Source organism: Limanda limanda, chromosome 6 (genome assembly GCF_963576545.1).
Source record: "Limanda limanda chromosome 6, fLimLim1.1, whole genome shotgun sequence".
Taxonomy (NCBI): domain Eukaryota; kingdom Metazoa; phylum Chordata; class Actinopteri; order Pleuronectiformes; family Pleuronectidae; genus Limanda; species Limanda limanda.
This window is the reverse complement of record NC_083641.1, coordinates 7,683,315-7,704,152: the sequence shown is the minus strand read 5'-3', so window position 1 is coordinate 7,704,152 and position 20,838 is coordinate 7,683,315. Positions and strand designations below refer to the sequence as shown.

The window sequence follows — 20,838 nt, the reverse complement described above, 5'->3', positions numbered from 1 at the left end:
CGCGCTGTCCATTTTGAACGATTGCATTAATAATATAGAATACCGGGCGTTTCTATCCGAGCGCGCAAAATATTGGGAGGAGTAGATGCAAATACTTTAGTTTAGCACGCATTGTGATTTACAAAGCCTGAAAGTAATTGTGGGGATTGTGACTGCATCTATATTTAATACGTTTGAAAGGGAGGTGCTAATAAGCACAGCGTTGTGCACAGATGTCTGCAGCCAAACAATACTGAGCATTCACAGAAAATTCAGGAACAGAAAATTTACCTCAAACCTAAAGAAAAATGAATATTGACTTTCATTATGTCTTCCTATTTCCCTCATGGTGGTGTTCGTGTAGTCCCACCCCCTGCAGGAAACCATCACAGCCCTGGGCAGCTCTTTCAGCAACAGACTAAGTGTCTGAAGGAGATGTAGCGCAGGTCGTTCCTTCCTGCAGTAGTAAGACTTTACAACCAGCTCTGCTCCAAGTAAAACTACATGCACCACCACTATGTCACTTTAACATTTCTCAACTGTGCCATATTCACTGTACTATACTCATTTGTAAAAGATTTCTGTGCAATATAAAGCGTTATGTGCAATTTACTGTACAAATTCTGAAACATAATATATTTCTTTACACTGTATACACCAGCTTAATCATATTCACATTTATATATATTTGTTTCTATATATTGTTGTATATTTCCATTTTTTTTTTAATTCCTTCACACAAGTACTGCAAGCTACTTATGTGATGTATTCTGCTTCTGTAACTTTGCAAATTTCCCCATTGTGGGACTAATAAAGGACTTCTTATCTTATCTTATCTTTTCGCCAACATTTTCTTTTTCGCAAATTACGCTTGTTTCCAGTGCGCTCTCCTCCCTCTCCATTCCCCGGCTGCTCCGTAATGGGGCAGCTTGTATTGAGAGACCTCCCCAATGCCTGTACCCCATTTTCAATCCCTCTTGCCAGGCTACTGATGGCCGCCGTCAGACCAGATACAAAGGCCTGAGTGTGGCGCCTGAGCGGTCGTGCCACAGAAAGTGTACTGCCCCTGCTGCCCAATATTGTTCAGAGGCATCTCTTCCACCGGCCAGCTTTTTAGCTTTTTAAAATTGTGTTCTTCTTATGTCCGGCCATCTTCTTTTAATTTAACCGGTTGTTCTTTTTGTTTTACCCACAGCATCTACTTTCTCGCAGAAACTCTACCATATTGTGTTATATTATTATTTCTCTGCTGTAGCTCAACAACATGTTTGTTTGCCTCTTCCACTAACATTTAACATTCCATGGCATTCAATTTCGCTTTGTTCTTGCGGTCACGCTGCTCTCCGTAATGCTCCATGGTGTTGGTTTAAATAAATAATATCTTCGGTTTAAAAAAAAAAAACTGCATAATGAACGCCACTACCATGTTTGCACCTGTTATCATTCACGCAATTATTTTTAGTAGATCATCCTCAAAACGTCCATCAACCAAACCTGCATGTGTTAAAATGCAGACGCAATTTAGCTCTCTTTATTTGGGATCTCAGATCAGGCCCTAAGAGTGCGTTCATTTTACAGCACTGTTTCACTGTGCCTGGGATGCAAAAGCACGTAAAGATGGGGGCTGTAGTCATATGTTTATGCCATGACTTGAAATCATTAGCTGTCTCTCAAATCAGCAGCCACATCCTGCCGAGGACCCAGTCTACGCAGCCACCTCTACAACCCCCAGGAACATGAAGCTCTCGATGTGGATGGGAGGTTGTCCACCTCCCTATTGTATCTGTAATCTGAGATCATCTGCTTCATTTTGCTGACATTGAGAGAGAGGTTGTTTGCCTTGCACCAGCTCGTCAGTGACGTCACCTCCTCTCCCAGGATGGTTGTGTCGTCTGCAAATTAAATGATGGTGTTGGAGCTGTGCTTGGCTGTAAAGTCCTGGGTGAAGAGGGAATACAGGAAGGGGCTGAGCACACAGCCCTGAGGGGCGCCTGTCTTGAGTATCAGCTGAGAGGAGATGTGACGGCCAATTCTCACCACCTGGGGCCGGCCTGTCAGGAAGTCATATACCCAGCTGCAGATGGAGGTCTCCAGGCCAAGAACAATGAGCTCCGAGACGAGTTTTGAGGGAATAACGGCGTTGAACTATGAGCTGTAATCAGCAAAGAGCAATCTCACAGATGTTTTCCCTTTGTTTAGGTGGGTGAGCGTTTTGTTGGTTACCAAGGCGATGACATTGTCTGTGGACCTTTACGGTCCGTAGGCAAAAAGAAGATGGTCCAGGATGTCCGTAAGGAAGGAGCAGATGTGGGTTTTGACTAATCGCTAGTAGCATTTCATGGTGACTGATGTCAGTGCGAAAGAGCGGTAGTCATTTAAGCAGGAGGCCACTGGTTTCTTGGGGACTGGAAAAATGATGGATGCCTTGAGGTTGGGGACCAAGGACTGACACAGGAAGAGGTTGAAGATGTTGGTGAAAACCTCTACCAAGTGTGCACAGACTTGGTTTTTCATCGCTGGGGTTGACCGCTTTGAAGGACGGTCTTACGTCGGCAGCTACTGGGGTCGATGTGGCAGCCTCCCCATCCACACACTGGCATGTGGCAGGAACTGGGTTGAGCCGTGCGCAGAAGGTGTTGAGCTTGTCCTGGAGTGATGCGGTGGACTGAACCATGTCCCTGGTCCTAACTTTGTCCTCTTTGAGGCAGTGTAATCCAGACCACATGCGCCTGTTGCAGAACTGCAGGAGTTGGACTCCACTCTGTCCCTGTAGTCCCTTTTGGCATCCCTGATGGACTTGCAGAGGTTGTAACTGGCTTCTTTGTATGCTACAAGGTCTCCTGATTTCAAGGTGGTATGCTACCCATGACAGAGTCTGTGTATTCACTGATATTTCCATCAGATGCATCCTCAAACATTTGCCAGTCGGTTGTCTCAAAGCAGGGCTGCAGTCAAATCAGTCTCAGTGTTCCATTTGTGGATTACCCTGGAAACATTTTCTCCCTGTTTAAGTGTCTGTTTATATGCAAGCAGCAGCAGGATGGAGCAGTGATCTACTTTGCCAAAACACAGGGTGGGGGAGGGGTTTATAAGAGTCTCTGATTGGGGTATAGCAGCAGTCCAATGTCTGTTGTCCACTAGTGGGGAAGGCGATGTGCTGATAGTATTTAGATTTGGCCACTAAATTGAGACACAGCTATTTTGTTTTATATTTTCATTTAATTATATGGGTGAATATTAGTGGCTCCAGAAGCTAATTTAGTTGGTCCAAATTCGATATTAGTTTTTTATTACTGTTTTAGGCAGAAACAGCTAAATATTCTTGATGAATTGTGACAACATGAACACATTTTTCTTTTAAAAATGACGGCACACTCAATAACAACAGCCAGCATTTTGGGTGCATATCAATATCAGTACAGATCAATATTGGCGATAATAAATACATTGACCACCTCTCTTCACCAGCTTTTTTGCAGCAAGGGGTGTCACAGCATGATGATAGTACAAACTAAATGTTTAAATAAATCACTGTTTGGTTAATTTAAAGAGCTGTCATAGAAAGAAATCTTACTGAATTTCATTATATAAATATATATGAAGATGTCTGTATGTTCCCTTCTTTTGATCCTCAATGACCATCATTCCAAATCAATGGCTGAAGAGATACTTCTGTGGAGGTGACACAGTGATACCTGCTAGCTGTATTTATGGCAGAGAGTTAACCTGAAGCAATCTGCCCAAGACTGCCCTGTGTCCCCATCGACAGGCACAGTAAATCTAACCAAATTGCCCTTAATGGACCTGGGGAGCAGAGATCACAGTGTAGATTTAGGAGGCCCAGAAGCCAGATGGAGAATTATTTCTACACACATTTGTGTGTGTTAGGTGTATTGCAGTAATACTGATGTATAGTAATTTATTTTAGGATTTAAAGATCCACTGTGAATGATTTATGGTGATCGATTGGCAGAATTGAAATATAATATCCTTAATTTATTTCATTAGTTTATTATCACCTTAAACTAACAATTGTACAATTGTATATTCATTGCCTTAGAAGGAGCCCTTTATGTCTACATGAGGAGTCTTTTTTTACGTTACATGTTGCAGGGTTACCTGAAAGCCACCGCGGGTTTTCCTTCCTGCTTGGCAGTGGAGGTTGAAGGGAGGTGTTCAGCTGGTTGCAATCTGAACTCTCACCACAAGATGCCACTAAATCTTACACCCTGAATCTTTAAATCTGCCGGGTCGTCATTTGATGTGGTCAGTAGAAACATCATTAGCACTGCCTCCAGGAGATAATCATAGGATGATCCTACGATAACCAGTAGTCTGGTGTGCAATCATGCTAGCACATCTAGGATGCCAGACTGTCATTGGGTCTTTAGCTTGTAAATACAGGTTATGGATAAAATAAGATTTGTTATTTTAAACACCTCATCTTGTCTGCATGACAGCTAATTTGTTTACTCACCAAACTCGAGGGCACAAGATGAGAAGGTACCACAGCTAAAGGAAAGTAAAGAGAAGGGAAATCAGACCTGACCTTATGTTTGTGCATGGTGAACAGGTAGACACCATCCTGGCCTCTCTTCTGGCTCTCATGGCCTCTCTTCAATCACTGTCCCGCCGTTTCCTTGTCAGATTCCCACTTGTCCGGCATCGTTTGTCATCAGCTCCAAGCCACAAAAAAAATTCCCCTGGTCCTTCTCCTTCATACGGCACACTCAAATTCAGTCAGGAAAAATCATATCACCCCCTCAGACAGTGAAAGTTGCAAAGAAAGATGATACAGACAACAGTTGTCATCTGTAACGCCTTTTCAAGACCGTAAGGACGTCCACAGTTTTATCTACGATCCTTCACGGACATTGTTAACCAGAAGGCTCCCTCCCTGTATTTTTAAAACGCAGCAGGATCCAGTTTTCTGTCCAGGAAGGTTTGTAGCCTCGCTTCCTATCGAATCTCCTCACATCAGCATCACTGAGCCATGCATGAGCAGTTGTATGAGGGAGGATGGGTCAAGGATGTGAGCGCTCTGATTGGCTACTCGACCATGGTGTGTGTGTGGGAAGGTCCCTTTGGTAGGCTCCCTGAAAGCGGCTATACTTGATAAGGGTGGTCCTTCACTTCCTTCTCTGCTCTCCCTTCTTTATCAGCATCCCTTCCCTTGCTCTGCTCTCCCTCACTTTCTCCATCTCTCCTCCTCCGTCTCCGCGTCTGCACTACAAAGCTGCAGACATGCATCCGAGCTCCTCGACCAGCGCATCACGTTGCCTTCGTGAGAAGCTACATCAGCGACACGGTGGGTGCACGTACACAAATGCAATAAGGAATATGGGGGAAGCTACGTCATGAAGTAAACGCATCAGGCAAGACATGACTACCCAGGCAAAGTCCATGACCCACTTTCATCACAGTCTTCCTCGTCATAACCACATACTGTTTGCAGCTGGGGCTGGACTGGGGTGTAACTACAGGAATCATTAGAGAAGAAAACACCCTGAGAGATCAGACATCACCATCAAATCTAGAATAATATTAGAGAAGAAAAAAACCCTGTAGATGAAACCATGTAAGGCAAATAAAGAGAAACTATAGTAGATCCGTCAGATACATAATGCATTTAGATGAAGAATGAATTAAGCACCACAGCCACTATGAACAAAAGAACTGTGGCTAGATACTGTGCTTTTATAAATAAAATATAATAAAAATGATCAGCACAGAGCAAAGATGCATGGATTATGTGAAATTAGAATGATTAAGAGGAAAAAGAATGAAGAAGCAGCCTTTCATTATGCAGTACAGCACTGGAAACGAAGGCTCCATCCATTGCAGCATTTAATTAGAGATTTATTTATTTCTATTCACAAGTGCCTCATTGTATTTCATGTACTAGTATTTTTTTACTCTTTTTAACTTATTTGGTAAATCTTTTGCTTTGAATTTGAAAATCTGCTCTCTTGATTTCTTTCTCTGTGTTGTTTCTAACCTTGAATCTACATCTGTGAATGAAATGTGCTTTGCCATGATTTCAATTGATTAATATGGACCATCAATATCAGTCCCTCACAACATGCTATCGGTTGTGTAATTGAATGTGACTTCTCCTTCCCTTGTTTGAAAGTCACAGGTAACAAGAAACTAGGAGCTTGTCTACTTTCTGAGTATCATTTACTCAATATGTCCGATCCATGCTTTTCTGAGGCCCCGGCACAGAGTAAAGAGAAAGATCAGATTATGCTGACTTTAAATCTCTGGAAGCTAATGTGTCAAACCACAGACATGATCGATGATCCGGGCAAAAAATAAGGTGCAAGAGCAATGCAGTCATTTAGAACAAAAGACAGAAAAGACAGAAAGTGCGCTGCTCTCTGGAGACGCTACAGCAGCAGAGCTACTGTATTATAACAACCATTATAAGGGCAAGATTAGTTACTGTCACATTGTTCAGCTCGGCAGCCATGATTCTGTCAGCTGCAAAACGCATCAGAGCTTCTCCCTGCCTTGCACACACACTGACAGCCACCGACTCAAACCCCTTTTTAAAAGTTTCCAAATGCACTTTCGTACTGCCGACATAATCCTGGACGAGGGCTTTTTACATGCATTATTTACAGTTGGCTTTATAAAAAACTATATATTGATCGTGGGAAGTTTGTGCAACTCAAGACCTCTTAGGAAACACAGTGGAGTTACATAGGATACAGAAACAAGACAAGAGTAGTGCTATGATAGAGGCAAGACTGGGATGATTTAACATGATCTTATTTGAAGATTAAGTATATATTTATACTTTCATGTAATATCAACTAATCACAGTAGATGTCTTCACCAGGAGAAACCCCTGATAACAACACCAGGAGTCTGACTGATCTGCCTGCTCCTCTGTGTCGGCCTGATAAAGAATGACAAGCTGGAGGAGGTGAAACTCTTCAATGGACATCAGTTGTAAAGAAAAGACAGCAACTTGTGCTAAGAAAATGAACTGGGCCCAGCCTGAACCAGACAGGCCTTCTGGGTTTTGTGTCTGAACCCGGCCCAAGTTAATATGAGCTGTAATGAGTTTGTGTTGCCCTGTCCCTCACATGCATGGTTCTTGCTTGATTTGGTCAAGATGTAGTGTAAAAGGGGGGGCACCTCACCACAGCATATACCTTCACCACCTTCACCTCGCGCTCTGATTGGCTGGAGTTGGCTGGATTTGTCGCAGACTCTGACTGGATTTCCAGCAGGTTGGAGCTTATTAAGTAGTTTCAAATAAATACCTCTACCTGCTGTACTACGCCATTGTGTCAACAACCTACAACTTCTAAAAGACAATATAATGATGTTCTTTTGAGTTATAATTGTGTTTTTATGGTCGACTATCTGAGGCTGTCTTCCAAGTCATGTACTATATCCAGTCAGAGATTATTTCAATTAAAAAAAGCTTTGTTAAATGATATAATTAAATGTATATATGTGTTAAATAAATAAAATGACAGCCCATCCTGGAACCTATGAAGTCCTGAGCCGCTGGGAATCTCGCCCTAGCACCAGCCTGAGAACCAATGGAGACAGGGCATTTAGTGTGGCCCTCTACCCTCAGGACCTCCATGCAGGCGATAACCCTTCCCTAACCCACCTGTTCACAGAGCAAGCAAGCATTCCAATTTTTAGTGTATGTTCCTGGTTTGTTTGAATTTTTTGTTTGTTTTCAGTAGCCCTCAGTATTGTGACAAGGTGCTGTATATATTAATATTATTATTATTAGTAGTAGCAGTATTTTTGATAAACATATCCATCCAGTTAAAAAAAAATCTGACCCTCTGACCTCAGTGAATTGTGTTTTCATTCTGCAAACAAAAACTATGAATTCAACTCAAAAGGCTAAAGTACTGAAACACATCGCACCAAACCAAATATCCCATCTCACACTGCACGACAACTATTACAAAGCAAAACTTGTGTATCTCAAGAACATCAGAAACACACTTTACAATAAGTTATTACAGATGACAGATGGCTAGTTTTACAACAATGGGTGACCTCACAGGCAATGCACACTAAGCCACATAAACCTCATCTTGTGTGTTGGAGTACAGAGACTCCTAGTGGTACAAACGTGGTTCAGCCTGCTCCTCACCCCACTTGCATGACTAAGCACTCAAAGCATACAAAAGCAGACACACTCACGCATGCACCCACGTACGCACGCACGCACAGGAGAGCGCCGAGAAAAAAGACACCAGACTCAAAGAGCCTCGCTGGGCTCTGAAAACGTGCCGGACAAACAGCACAGCTCCTGAGCGATATCGTGACAATATGGTAAAAACAACTGAGGTACCACCACAATTCATTTGGGTGAATTCTACTATTTGTCAATCATAAGTACACATCAAATAAAAACGCACAAAGCAACACCCTGAAATTATTACTATATTACTGAAATTTGACAGTGGACTGGTAAACTGTGCCAGTCCACTGACATGATTCCAATGAGACACAAGTAACATGGACTGAAACCTGTAGGACATTTAAACTATTAAAGCATTTCATATAATTCAAGCGTGGATGACCTGCTATGTGTTAAATTCCCTGTTCCAACAAATCCTCCTGATGCACCATCATCACCCTTACTCACCTTTTAAACCCCTTTTTCTTCAGCACCGGCACAGCGGGTCTTGTGACAGCGAAACCTTCCCACCCTGTAGGATAAACTGTCCGGCCCCAGCAGTGTGTGTGTGTGTGTTTGTATGTGTGTGTGTGTGTGTGTGTGTGTGTGTGTGTGTGTGTGTGTGTGTGACCTGCCACCAGCTGGCCAGCTGAAAGAGTGAAAGCTCCACAATGGTTTCCAATTCACAAAGCTGTGTTTGTGCCCCATGTTGATTGTCAAATAAAAGCAAACAATGGCATTCCACGGCTTGCAACTGTATTCACTGCTGGCCTCCCCCGAATGTAAAGCGCATTCACACACCTTGGTTGGCGGACAAAGCACGCAAATCTGTGTCACATGGACGGTAGCCGGGCTGAGGCAAGTGGGGTGACACCAAGACCAGTATCTCTGCTCCATAAGCCCGCCAAAATGTAATGCACACTCACACAACACATGATGCACACTCACAATTCTATAGGTAAAAGCAGAGAGAGTAATGAAGTCAGAAAGCGGACTTACCTGAATTTGTCCGCTGCACTGTCAGACCTGCAACGAAAAAGAAATGACAGAGGATTCGGTCATGAAATAACCTGCCAGTCATTTCTGTTTCGATGACATTCCCGATAATAATAATGATAGTAATGATAATGATAATGATAATGATAGAGTAAAAGTACTTTCAAGTACCCGAAGGCTGCTTTTCAGCAGTATTCTAGTTCCCTGCACTACTAAAAAGTAAGGATGCACAATATATATCGGTCCCATATATTATCAGCTCGATAATGGGAATTTTATATTATTATTTATTTGTCGGAATTGGAAATTATAGCCGATGAAACATCCTATAAAACCATCGCACCTGAATGCGCTCATGACGTCATACATCCTTGCCTGTCCATACCAGAGTGATGTGTTCACGGTGGAAATGAAAACTGCGTTGCTGTTGTGGAAGTTTTTCAAACTTTCTGAGAGCGACTGTAGGATTGCAACAAATGTGCAAAGGTTCCGAAAGGGGGGGAAACATTTGCATCGCGACGACGATGTATAGCGAGAATATCAGGCACTTGCAGTCACCCTTACTGAGGGGGGGAAAAAGTGCAGTGAGTGTCAGTGCAGCAGTGCCTGTCCTGCAGGCATTGGAGAACTGCAAGAAGTTTGCTAGATACAGTCCACAGGCTAAAACAATTCATTACAGAATGACAGAATTTATCGCCCTTGATGACCAGCCGTTTTCAGTGGAAGAAAACAAGGATTTTCGAGCCACGCTACACTCTGCCAAGTCGCCGCTTCTTTTCAGTTGTGTCCCTGCCTGCACTATGCGTACTATATATCTATAGTAGTCTGATAGATGCCAATGTAAGCGATGTACCACAGACACATGTCAGTCCAGTGAGTGTAAGTCAGTCCAGTGAGTCTGGTTGGTTTGATGGTTTTTTGGCTGGATTATGATTTCAATGTGAAACAGACATTTTTGCATGCACTCGCATACAGCAGCCTGTCAGTTCTATAAGAGCCTTCATATATTAATGAAAGATGCACTTTATATTTTGTTTTAACAAATTGTGTTTAATAATTGACATTTCTGTTCAGAGATATTGTCAGTGCATTTAATTTATTTTAATTTTTATGCAAAACATTTGATAAGATTTATGTTACATGAAGGCCAAAGTATAGAGAAACCTTCCTTACTCTCATGCACAAAAAGTATAAAAGCTATCCACATCCTTTTTCCTTTTCTTTATTGAGCATAATTCATCCATATTTGCCTACTATATTTTGCAATTTGACCCTCATGTGTGCATTAACTACAGGCTATGAACTTCTTTTTAAGAAACATGAAATTATAATTGGTAACGTTAATGGCCATGTAAAGCATGTAATTATCGGTTATCGGTATCGGCCAGATATAATCTGAATTGTGCACCCCTACTAAAAAGCATAATGGACAACACTCCTAAATCCCCCACTTACCATTTATAAGTGCTGTAAAACATATAAATAGATTGTTTATAGCAATGTATGCCATTATGTAGTTGCAGGCAAAATGCATTTAATTTAATATTGCATACTCACAATGGTTTATTTAAATTTATATTGACCATGTGATGGCCTGTCGCTCACTGTGTAATCCTGATTCACAACTCACAATAATATGCTGCGTCATTTGCACTGATGAGTCATATTACACTGACTTAATAAAGCCATGTCGGGATATTACATAACACTATCTGCAGTTATAGCGGAGGATGCAAATAAAAGAAAATGGCGGTGAATGAGCAAACTTGACCTCGTTTTCATCAACAGGATTTTATCTATTTCTCTCCCTGAACCACCGCGGACGCCCAGATTATCTGGCAGAGGCAGAAAAAAATCACAGCCAGTGGCACACATAAGCCGACAGCCTGCTGTCGCTTCCCCCAAAAATGCAGATTGAATACACTGTAACTCACGAGGCAAACAGATGAAACACAAATGCAGTAAGAGTAAAACCAGGACCGATGACATGAAGATGGAGAGACGGGTAGAGTTTGAGTAGCTGCAGCAGTGCAGCCTCCCGGCAGAACCGCAGCAGTTTTTTTTACCTGCAGAGGAGACATGACATTCCGTGCCCTCTAAAGCCGGCTACAGAACGCTGCTCCTCCTGCAGCTGCTGCAGACGCCCCTCACTACTTATCACCAGCACAGCAAAGAAAAGAGCAGCCAGAAATCCCATATGTTTGAAAGGTACTGTTCCTAATTCAAGCGAGGGGAGAGACACAGACGCAGACAATGTGCAGGAGTGAGAGAGGGAAGACCGCAGGACGGCGCGAAAGAGTAGAGGTGTTATGAACAACGCACACAGCCGAAGGCAGGGACGGCTGAGCGGCTGCCTGTAATGAGGCTAGACCAAGACGATTCCTGGATATTCCCTGCAACATTTCTTGGTAACATTTTGTTTTACTGTCGCAAAGTGAACCAAAAGTGTATTCTTTGTGCAGCCAGCAGCATTTTATCTGTGTGTATAAACACTCTGCTGAGATCAAGATTTTGGATACAGTACAAACTGTTTTGCAGATGTTGCAGTAAAAGCTGATTTTGCACAATCAAAAGCATGAGATTAGACTCAAACAACAATCTGTTCCTTTTGTTTGCCTCGTGATCTTTTTAGAAGAACTTTGTTATCTGACATCTACCTACTAATTCCAAAAACATCTCTCTGTCTGTATGTGGAACGCAAATCTTGCAAAGAGTTCATCATATCGGCTTCACACTAGGCATGTGAATTGTTAATGGCCCGAGGATGTGCTGTATCAAATTTGGGGGGCGTTTTGGATGTGTGATACAAAAGTCGTGAACTTGGGACTGAAGGATGTTTCAATTGCTTAACAGAGCTCTGAAACAGCCAACTGGCAATGAATGAAATAGTAAAAACAGTAAGGTAAAATGTGTCAGCTAATATATAAGCCACATGTTTGAACAGTAATAAAGCAAATTCAGCTTTATGAATGAAAAACATTGCCAACAAAATCTTCACTGCAGATAAACCAGGTGGGTTTAACACACAGTTTTCTAACTTCACTCTGCACCAGAGACCGTTTATAAAAAGCTCTGCACACAACGTTCATCCCAATAACAATACAAAGTGAGAGTTATTTTAGAACTGTTTGGAATAAGGAATAATTCTAAAGTAGCTCATGCGCATTGACACAGGCCAAGAGATCCGGAAGATCCAGAAAGGCCACTGCCTCTAAATGCCACTGGTCCTTCTGCAGACCAATAAATTATCGACTTGAACGCATTTGCCAACAACTGAAATGAACATAATGTGGTTGACAGCTAGTCCAAATATATGTTTACATGTTTGGTTGGTCATTATGTCTTTCCTGACTGCAGTAAATGTACTGTTGGTAAAATCAGACATCCTGCGTTACTAAGAATGATCTTGCTGAAAATCAAACACAAACATCTGACAATACACATAGACAACAATTGAGACTGTAACTTTTCTTTCCCATGTTAACAGTGCAGTACAATTAGGCTGCAGCAAAAAACAAGAACAAAAACACCTGCGTCAATGCAGCACTGTTCAGTAATGTGTTATTCATACTCACTTCAATAATAATAATAAGTTTCTAGGCAGGACGGAATGAGTTCAGTAATGCAGGTAGTTATTATTTCCTGATCCGTTTCCTAATCAACCTGGCACAGATATTTCCTTGCTGCACTCATTTACTTCATGTTTAAAGTAGAATTCCAGTCCAGCACAAACACACAAACACACCGGCTTAAACAGACACATACACATGCCAACACAGCAAATTCAGTAGGTGATTTAACAGGCCTGTCACAGGAGCACCAGTGACAGGCCTGTTAAATCACTCAACAGCAGCGTATTCCCAGGAGATGAAGAGCTAATGATGGTTCCTGGCTCTCATCTCAAACTGAGCGACAGGGAAGCACAGACACTGAATGAGTTACATGTGGCCACTGTCAGATCACTGTTAAATAGCCAGACACTACCTGGGAAAATCTGGTTATAATGTCAAAGAAATTAGACCTGGGAGGGTGCTCATTAATGTCACATCAGAAGCAATATCAGTGTGTTGTATTTACAAGTTTACGAATCTATTCTCACCAAGCAAGTTTTTCAAGGAGGAATAATGTTGGTGTAAAGAAGGCTTTTATTTCTATTTAAAAATAAAATCTTAATCAAAAGCCACAATAAAACAAGCTGAAACAGCTCAGCTCACACAGTACAGCAACGTCTCTGTCTGACTATCACCACCGTGGGCATCAGAATGGGGAGGCTGTGCCCTCTAGTGGAGGATTCATTCAACAAATGAACAGTCGTGATGAAAGACGATGGAATGCAATGACATTTTGGGTTGATTGTTCAGCCCAGCAGCATGAATCTATCTTTTGTTACATCATACATTGATTTCAAAAAGGTTGCAAGATATACATTTGGAAAATCTCTCTTAAGAATGAGCAATGCACACACACAGACACTGCTCACCTCTCTTCTAGGATTAATGGAGTCAGGAACCGAGTGCTGTCGTCCTCATGACTGCTCTGTTGGCTGCTCTGCTGGCTGCTTTGCTGGCTGCTCTGCTGGCTACTGCATGGGACACAACAGGTGTAATTCAGTCAATAAAATATTTTGTCTTACGTAAAAAATTCTTAATTTGAATAAGAATTAACACTTGAACATCAAGAGAATAAACTATAATATGAATAAACCTAAATATATTCACAGTTCATTTTTTACATTTTTAAATATTTTCCAATGTATTGCACTACATTATCCAAATGATGTCACTTCCAGTCATAAATATGTTGCAGCTGGGCCTAAAATCACCTGTCCAGGTCCTGTAAATAATGGGGAAATGATTTAAATAGCAAATGTCAACTATATGCAGCAATTTTGTCTTAGTTTAGTGATACAATTCCTGTCTTAAGTGTGCACAAATCCAAAGAAAACACTAGAGGGGGCTATATGACACAGGTAATGCACACGATGAGGCTTTTGATGACAATTAAAGGGGGTTACAGATGTGTAAATGAATACACAGAGAGTCAGTAATACATAACAAGCATGAATGGTTTAAAATCAGGTTTTTGTTATTCAGAAAGACTGCAGAGGTTAAAGGTAAGATCATTCTTATGTAAACATTTTTTTTTCATTTAATTGCTGAAAGATTGAAGTTCTACTTGCACACAGAAAATGAATGAAATCCCAGAAGAAGATGTGCTTTTCCGCCCCCTCTCTTCCTCTTTCTCGTGTTTAAAAATGGATGATCTCCCTTGGTTTGATGTGAAATATTCTATTCAGCACTTCATATCAGATAAAGATAAACTAAAAAACCCTGGAAACGTTTGACATTTTTTAATTTGTTCAAATATAAATTCAGAATCGAGTAAAAGCCGAAGCCGAGGTCAGTCTCTAAGTAAACACAATGAAATATAGCACAATTAATCTAAAACTAAAAGTATGTTTTGATGGAAAGAACAGCATACTGTTTTCTTTGTTCATCTCACCAGATGTAATGTGAGACTGATACGTTGAAGTTCAGGTAGCAGAGAGCTAAGGTAACCTCACCTTATAATGCTGCTCTGTGCACAATCAACATGATGTGTTTATGACCAATGGAAGATATTTTTTTAAGTATTACGCTTTTACTGTAAATAATTTACCAGACAATTGCTGGCATCATGTACAAACATGGAAATATTGTATGATCTTTAAAATAATTTTTTTGTGGGATATGAATTTCACTCCCACATGTCTCTGCTTCCTGTGTCTCTGCTGCAGGTGCAGAGTGTCTGCACACCGTCCTCTCAGAGCGGACAAGAGGGGTTTGTTAAGGAGGAGGTGTTTGTTTGTGTATACGTCATTGTTTTTATCCCTGCCCTTAGAGGGTTGACATGGCATGGGCCCTCACTGAATTATTGAGCACTCCTAAACAATTAATGCAATATGGGAAACAAAGTAAAAAGTCTAACAAAGAACAGAAATTACAACCATGTACATAAAGCGCAAACCACACGTAATGCACAAGATTATTTTATATGTTTTTGCACCATATAGTCAAAAACAACATCAGGGAGAATATATCAAGCCAAATAAACTTATTTCAGATGAAGTATGGATGAATGATTTCTTTACATAATTGAAATATATGGATATGGAGAAATATTTATAAATTACTATCATTTGATAAAACATATCTTGCACACACTGTATTTAGATGTTTGGCTATTTAAGTAAGAAGATTTATTTATTGAGTTTATAATGAAGAAAGATGTTACCCAATTAAAGACCAGGTGGATTAAGATTTCTTTAAATACACATTGTGTGACATTAAACAATGACACATTTGATTTCTTGTTGGCCTGAAACATTGTAATGTTTGGACGAGGTGGAAGCAGTGAAGCCTGGTGAAAGATGCTGAACCACTTCCTCAAAATAGTCCACTGTGTCTACAAGCCTGCACTTTTTACAGACACTCATACATAGATATAGTCCCACACATACCTTAAAGTATACACATCCTGTGCAAAACAAAAGTAGGACAGGAAAGAGACTGAAATGACAAGATTACAATGCTACAGCCGGTGACACATCAACAAAGGTGATGAGATTGAAGACTTGTCTTGAACAGCTGACTAATGCTCCCCTCTGAGGTCAGAGCATGCTTAAAACAAAAACACAGACACATTCTCGAGACTGACCTAATTTAAATCTTAATGAAATTTATTTTTAATACTTACAATAATTTTATCTGCTTCCATGGAGAAAAAACCATATCAGCATCTCACACTGCACCAGACCTCATGAACAAACCTCAAGAATGCGGTTAACTATAAATGCCCTGCCATGTTTGTACATTAACTAGATGATTACAACAGGTTTCATCCCACAAACACTGTGTAAGTTATGTGAGCGAAAGGAATTAAGTAGAAATTTAGATAGGATTTTACATGGTAGGGCTGAGCAAAAAGCAATATCAAGAATTGTCATTGATACATTGCTTATTCATTGTGCACACATGATTGTCAAAACTTTCAAAGTACAACCTTCACTTTGGAGAAAAAATAGGTTAAAAAACTTGAAAGAAACTAAAATTTGATTTAGTGATTATCATCAAAAAAGTAATATTGATATGATTTTGGGCCATATGGCCCAGCCCTGATGAACGTTTCCTAATTTTTGTCATTTCATATAATAGACTGTGAAATTGTAGCATAAGCTACTTCAGAGGGTCAAAGTGCTGGGCAGTCATGAGTTTCACTCCTAATGCAAGAGGTAAAAGTTCAGCGACTTGTTTAAGGACTAAACTACTGCAGCAACAAACAACATATGACTGTAATGCCTGGAGACCGACCACTGTAAAGTTTAAGGCTCAGTCACATGGTTAAAACTTTGACATGGTTTTCCATAAGCAATTTTATTAGAATCAAACAGTCATGTCTACAAACCAACTAGATTCATTCAAGCAAAGTGCAAAGTTAGTCCTTCTAGGAGTAAAATTTCAAATATCATTTAATTAGGGATCAACAGTTCATTCCTAACTGCCAGAGACGGGACAAAGTACAGTTGATACATTTGCAAAAACTATTTGACACAGCTTTTACAAAAATTGCTTTAAAAGATTAAGAGTCTGAAGTCAAGCTAGAAACTCTGAGTCCCTTCCTCCTAAAGCCACAGAGAGCTAAATACTAACACTAGCATGCAAACATGCTCACAGGGCTGACGTTAGCATTCCGATGTTTATGCTTGGAGCAATTGTTAAAAAAATGTTTACACTATGTAGTTATGTTAAAGAGCAAATCATAAGAAATGTCTTTGAAAAATATAAGACTTTTTATTAAATTATTAGAATGTTTTTAACATCCACATTTCATGATAATTTTAATCAATGAACCATAAAAACTTTTCACAGACTGCCAAACATTTAATTACCACTGGTTTAGTTAATGTTCACCTTCTTAGTTTAGTGTGTTGGCATGGTAACACCTACTAACTACAGGGGCACTGAAAAACTGTGCATTCCTCAGTCCCCTTATGACACCACATTTAAAGTCAATAGATCCAGGTTTGTATCTGTAAATGTAACAAATTGTTCGGCCTCATTAATATCAGTCCTCTAAACAAGCCGGAATTTTTTAAATAAAGATCCATGATTTACTCTCTGAGAAATCATGGGAAATGTTGAATAATGCCTCATATAACAATCAAAGAAAGAGTAAAAGGAATCCTGGATCTGCAAAGTGATCTGCATCACTACCAAAATATAATGGGATCTTTCCTGACCTATACAACATCCTTCCAACAAGTTACAAGGTAAACAGCATTAAACTCAAAGTGCAGCTAAAGCTGATTGCAATGTTATTAGTTTTGCATGTATTTTGTCGTAAACCACAGAAACTGAAAACTTTGTTTTATCCAATGACAACAAGTTAAAGTTACAGTTCATTCAGTGTGGTACATGACTATCAGCCTTGAAATTCATGGCATCCAGTCAAGCTATTTCAATTAAGCACATATTCGGACCTAATGATGGACCTGCATGTCTACACACCAGATACAGGTGGCCAGTATACCAGTATTCAATACATCGGTTTTGCAATAGCGTCATTACCGTGATAAATCAACAGCCTAATTTCATCAAGCAAGGTGCGGGGTAAAAAGAGAGCAGCCAAGCTTATCAATGAAAGCATCAAAAGTAGCATTTAAAAGATGAGGTTATGAGTTATACTGTGATATAATACTGTTACTGTCCAAAAAGCAAGAATACCTTGATATTCAATTTAGGTCCTATCGCCAAAACCTGACACCAGAATCAATGTGTTTAAATTATAAGTGCCTCAAATTAAGTCCCCAGAGGCTGAACATTTTAAAGTGTTGCTATTGTGGAAAAGTCTTTTATCAAACATCAGGTTGTCAAAAACTGCAGAAATAAACAACACTAAGTAAAAAATAAATAACCGGCCCACGAGGCAGCGATAATTAACGGATGTGGACAACAGTGCTGACATGTAGGAAAACGATCTGCGAGGACACGGTGTACAGCAGCACGCTCTGTCCTTGTCGCAACCTTGCATGACCAAAACTGCTTGTTCTGCTTCATAAATAATTAAGTGAAGATAAACATTAAGATTTTGATTATTTATGCCACTCCCACGCAGCTTTAAGCCTGTCGAATTTGTTACATGCTACATGCAGCTGGTAAGAGGGAGCAGAGAGCTGTGTCGTTTTAGTGCTACAGTACAGTGTTAAGCTGACGGATGCTACAACAGCCCATACATTACACTCCCAGTGGAGCTGTACTCATGGTGCACTGGATAGTGACAGTATTTCACACTAAAGGATGCTGTCTGTGTTACGCTCATATGCCTCTGGAGAGTAAGTGCCTTCAACTCAGAGTAAGATAACACATAGATGGAGTGAGCAATGAGCCAGTTCCTGTCTGCCATCTGTCGTCAGTGACAACTGAACTGTTAGCACAAAGAGAAACAAGACAAAACACAGAATTGTGTCTTTCCTTCCGACAGAACTCCAGTTGCTGTTGATTACGAGAAGACGCTGTTATTTCCCCCAAAATACACAAAAGTGGACGCGTCCAATTAAATATCCTGAGACTAATCACAATAAAATGAGACAATCAGGGTAATTACAGAAATATAAGAATTTATATAATTTTGGCATTTTGAATTTTTCTCTGGTTGAATCTATTTTACATGGCTTAAACTCAGTAATAGTGGTTGCATTATAGCTGCTCAGAATTCTCGGGATACTTAGCTTAATTCATATGACCAGATTCTCTACAGTTTCTTACGATTTGCAGACTTTGACTAAAATATACTTACAGGAGAAATTACTTATATTGTTGAAATACAACTTTGTAAAGGCTGAGATACTAATTGGCACTATGACCTTTCTTCTTAGTGCCACTATCACATACTTTATGTTATATGTCAGTGTATCTCACAACAAATCACCGCTAAACCTGAAACACAAGACAGCAACATAGACAAACTAGAATGACACTCAGTAGGGCACCTACCTCCACCAAGGCCCAACAGTCCACTTAAATCCAATCAAGCTGCACTACTCATAGATACCAGTTCCATGAATGTGCCTGATTTAATCAAGATTTGTGGATTATTCACTGGGATAATGTTGTTAAACACACTGTATCACAATGTTAAAGAAAATGAAGACAATTTCCTGCATCCTGTTGTTTTTGTGCAATCTTGCTTGAAATCAAAACCAACCAATCAATGAACAAACAGACAGGGGTTAAATCATAACCACCAGTGGAAACTACCACTATAATATATACACTATACTCTCAAATACCTGGCATGACAAAACTGAAAAATCTTTCAGTTAGTGATAAACCACATCAGTGCAGTGAGCAGGAGCCTTGCAGCAGCATGGAGGTGTTAGGGGAGAGAAAGGGAATAGGGAGAGGTGAGTAAGGGGGGCCATACCAACCTGCTCTCACTGACATGCTCCTTCTTCTCTCGGACCTTCAGCCACTTCCTCAACAGGAAACGCTTGCGGCGAGGCGAGGCACTGGGCGTGGAGCAGCTGGACCAGGAAGACAGGGCATCTTCGTCGCTGGATGGCGTGATCTCAATGGAAGGCAGCTGGAGGTACTCCTTTGAGCCCGAGTGGGACCGAGTCGAGAGGAGGCAACTGTTCAGCCGCCCTCTTTCGATCTCCCTCTCGCTGGGCACGTTCCTCATGCGGCGCATCTTGAAGCGCTTGCGCCGGAGAGTCGGGGTCGAGGAGCTTGATCGCAGGCAACCATCCGACAAGCCGTTTTTTGCTCCGTCTGAGTATGCTGGAGCATCGATTGGGACGCTTACCTGGAGTGAAGGAGGTCTAAGAGTGACACTCATGGTCCTGACTGGCTTACTAAAATACAGATGCAACCCCAATGAACTTCTTTTTTTAGATTCTTGGTTACAAGAATTGAAGACTTTGCAATTCTGCTGCTTGAAGGTCGATTAGCTCCGGAGAGTTTAGTGCAGAATAGACGAGGCACAATTTAGATCCTTGAAAATCTTTGTTGGACCTCCCACAGCCCCCTCAGTTCCTCTTGTCTATTCTAAAGCACTGTCGATGTGCCAGCCAATGGTTTGAGAGACTGGCTGAGAAGTCCTGATAGCAGATATCTGGGGCCTGAGCAAGTCCTCCTGCTGCTCTTCAGCTGTTGGTTGATATGTATACGCTCGGTGGCTAGCTGACAGACTGTGAAGAGCAGTCTTGTGGCAGTAAAGTCAGTCTCTCGGCTGGGGAGGAGAGGGCTAGATTAGATAACAAAGGGGGCTTCTGTTCTGAGAGCAGCAGATGAAACATGTATAAGGCCTGTCAGGGAGTGTAACACAACTCCTTTGCCGGTCCGGCCAGGGACAAGCGGGCCAAGTTACACGCACTCACCTAACACATTGGCTATGCTACAGTACGAGCTGCCAAAGCTGGCAACTTGGCGGTTGTTGCTAATGCTAAAGGGGAAGGCACCAACTGTCAGTCCTTGAATATTGATGCTGAAGTTGTCTGTTGTCACTGTGTGCACATTTTGGCACTGCTGCAGCACCGGAGGTCTCTGTCAACCCAGCTCGTGCCCATGCCAGAGGGGGAAAGGTCCTTCTTGTACCCCAGTGGGTCACCGTCTCCACGTGGTTAATACCTAAAGGTTAGAGGGAGGTGAAAGGACTGCAAG

General features: G+C 41.1%; 1 protein-coding gene across 3 annotated transcripts in view; it reads right to left on the bottom strand.

Annotated features, from left to right (window-relative positions):
- Positions 1–20,014, bottom strand: part of gramd1bb (GRAM domain containing 1Bb) — a 79,156-nt gene extending 59,142 nt beyond the window's left edge. Inside the window, exons 1-3 of one of the 3 annotated variants that reach the window (XM_061073574.1) lie at positions 19,605–20,014; positions 13,620–13,721; positions 9,143–9,169 (exon numbers count right to left, since the gene is read on the bottom strand). In XM_061073574.1, the coding sequence (XP_060929557.1) occupies positions 9,143–9,169; positions 13,620–13,721; positions 19,605–20,014 (539 nt within the window). The remainder of the gene's footprint in view (positions 1–9,142; positions 9,170–13,619; positions 13,722–19,604) is intronic. The other 2 variants (XM_061073572.1, XM_061073573.1) reach the window with 2 other exon arrangements.
- Positions 20,015–20,838: the final 824 nt, after the last annotated feature.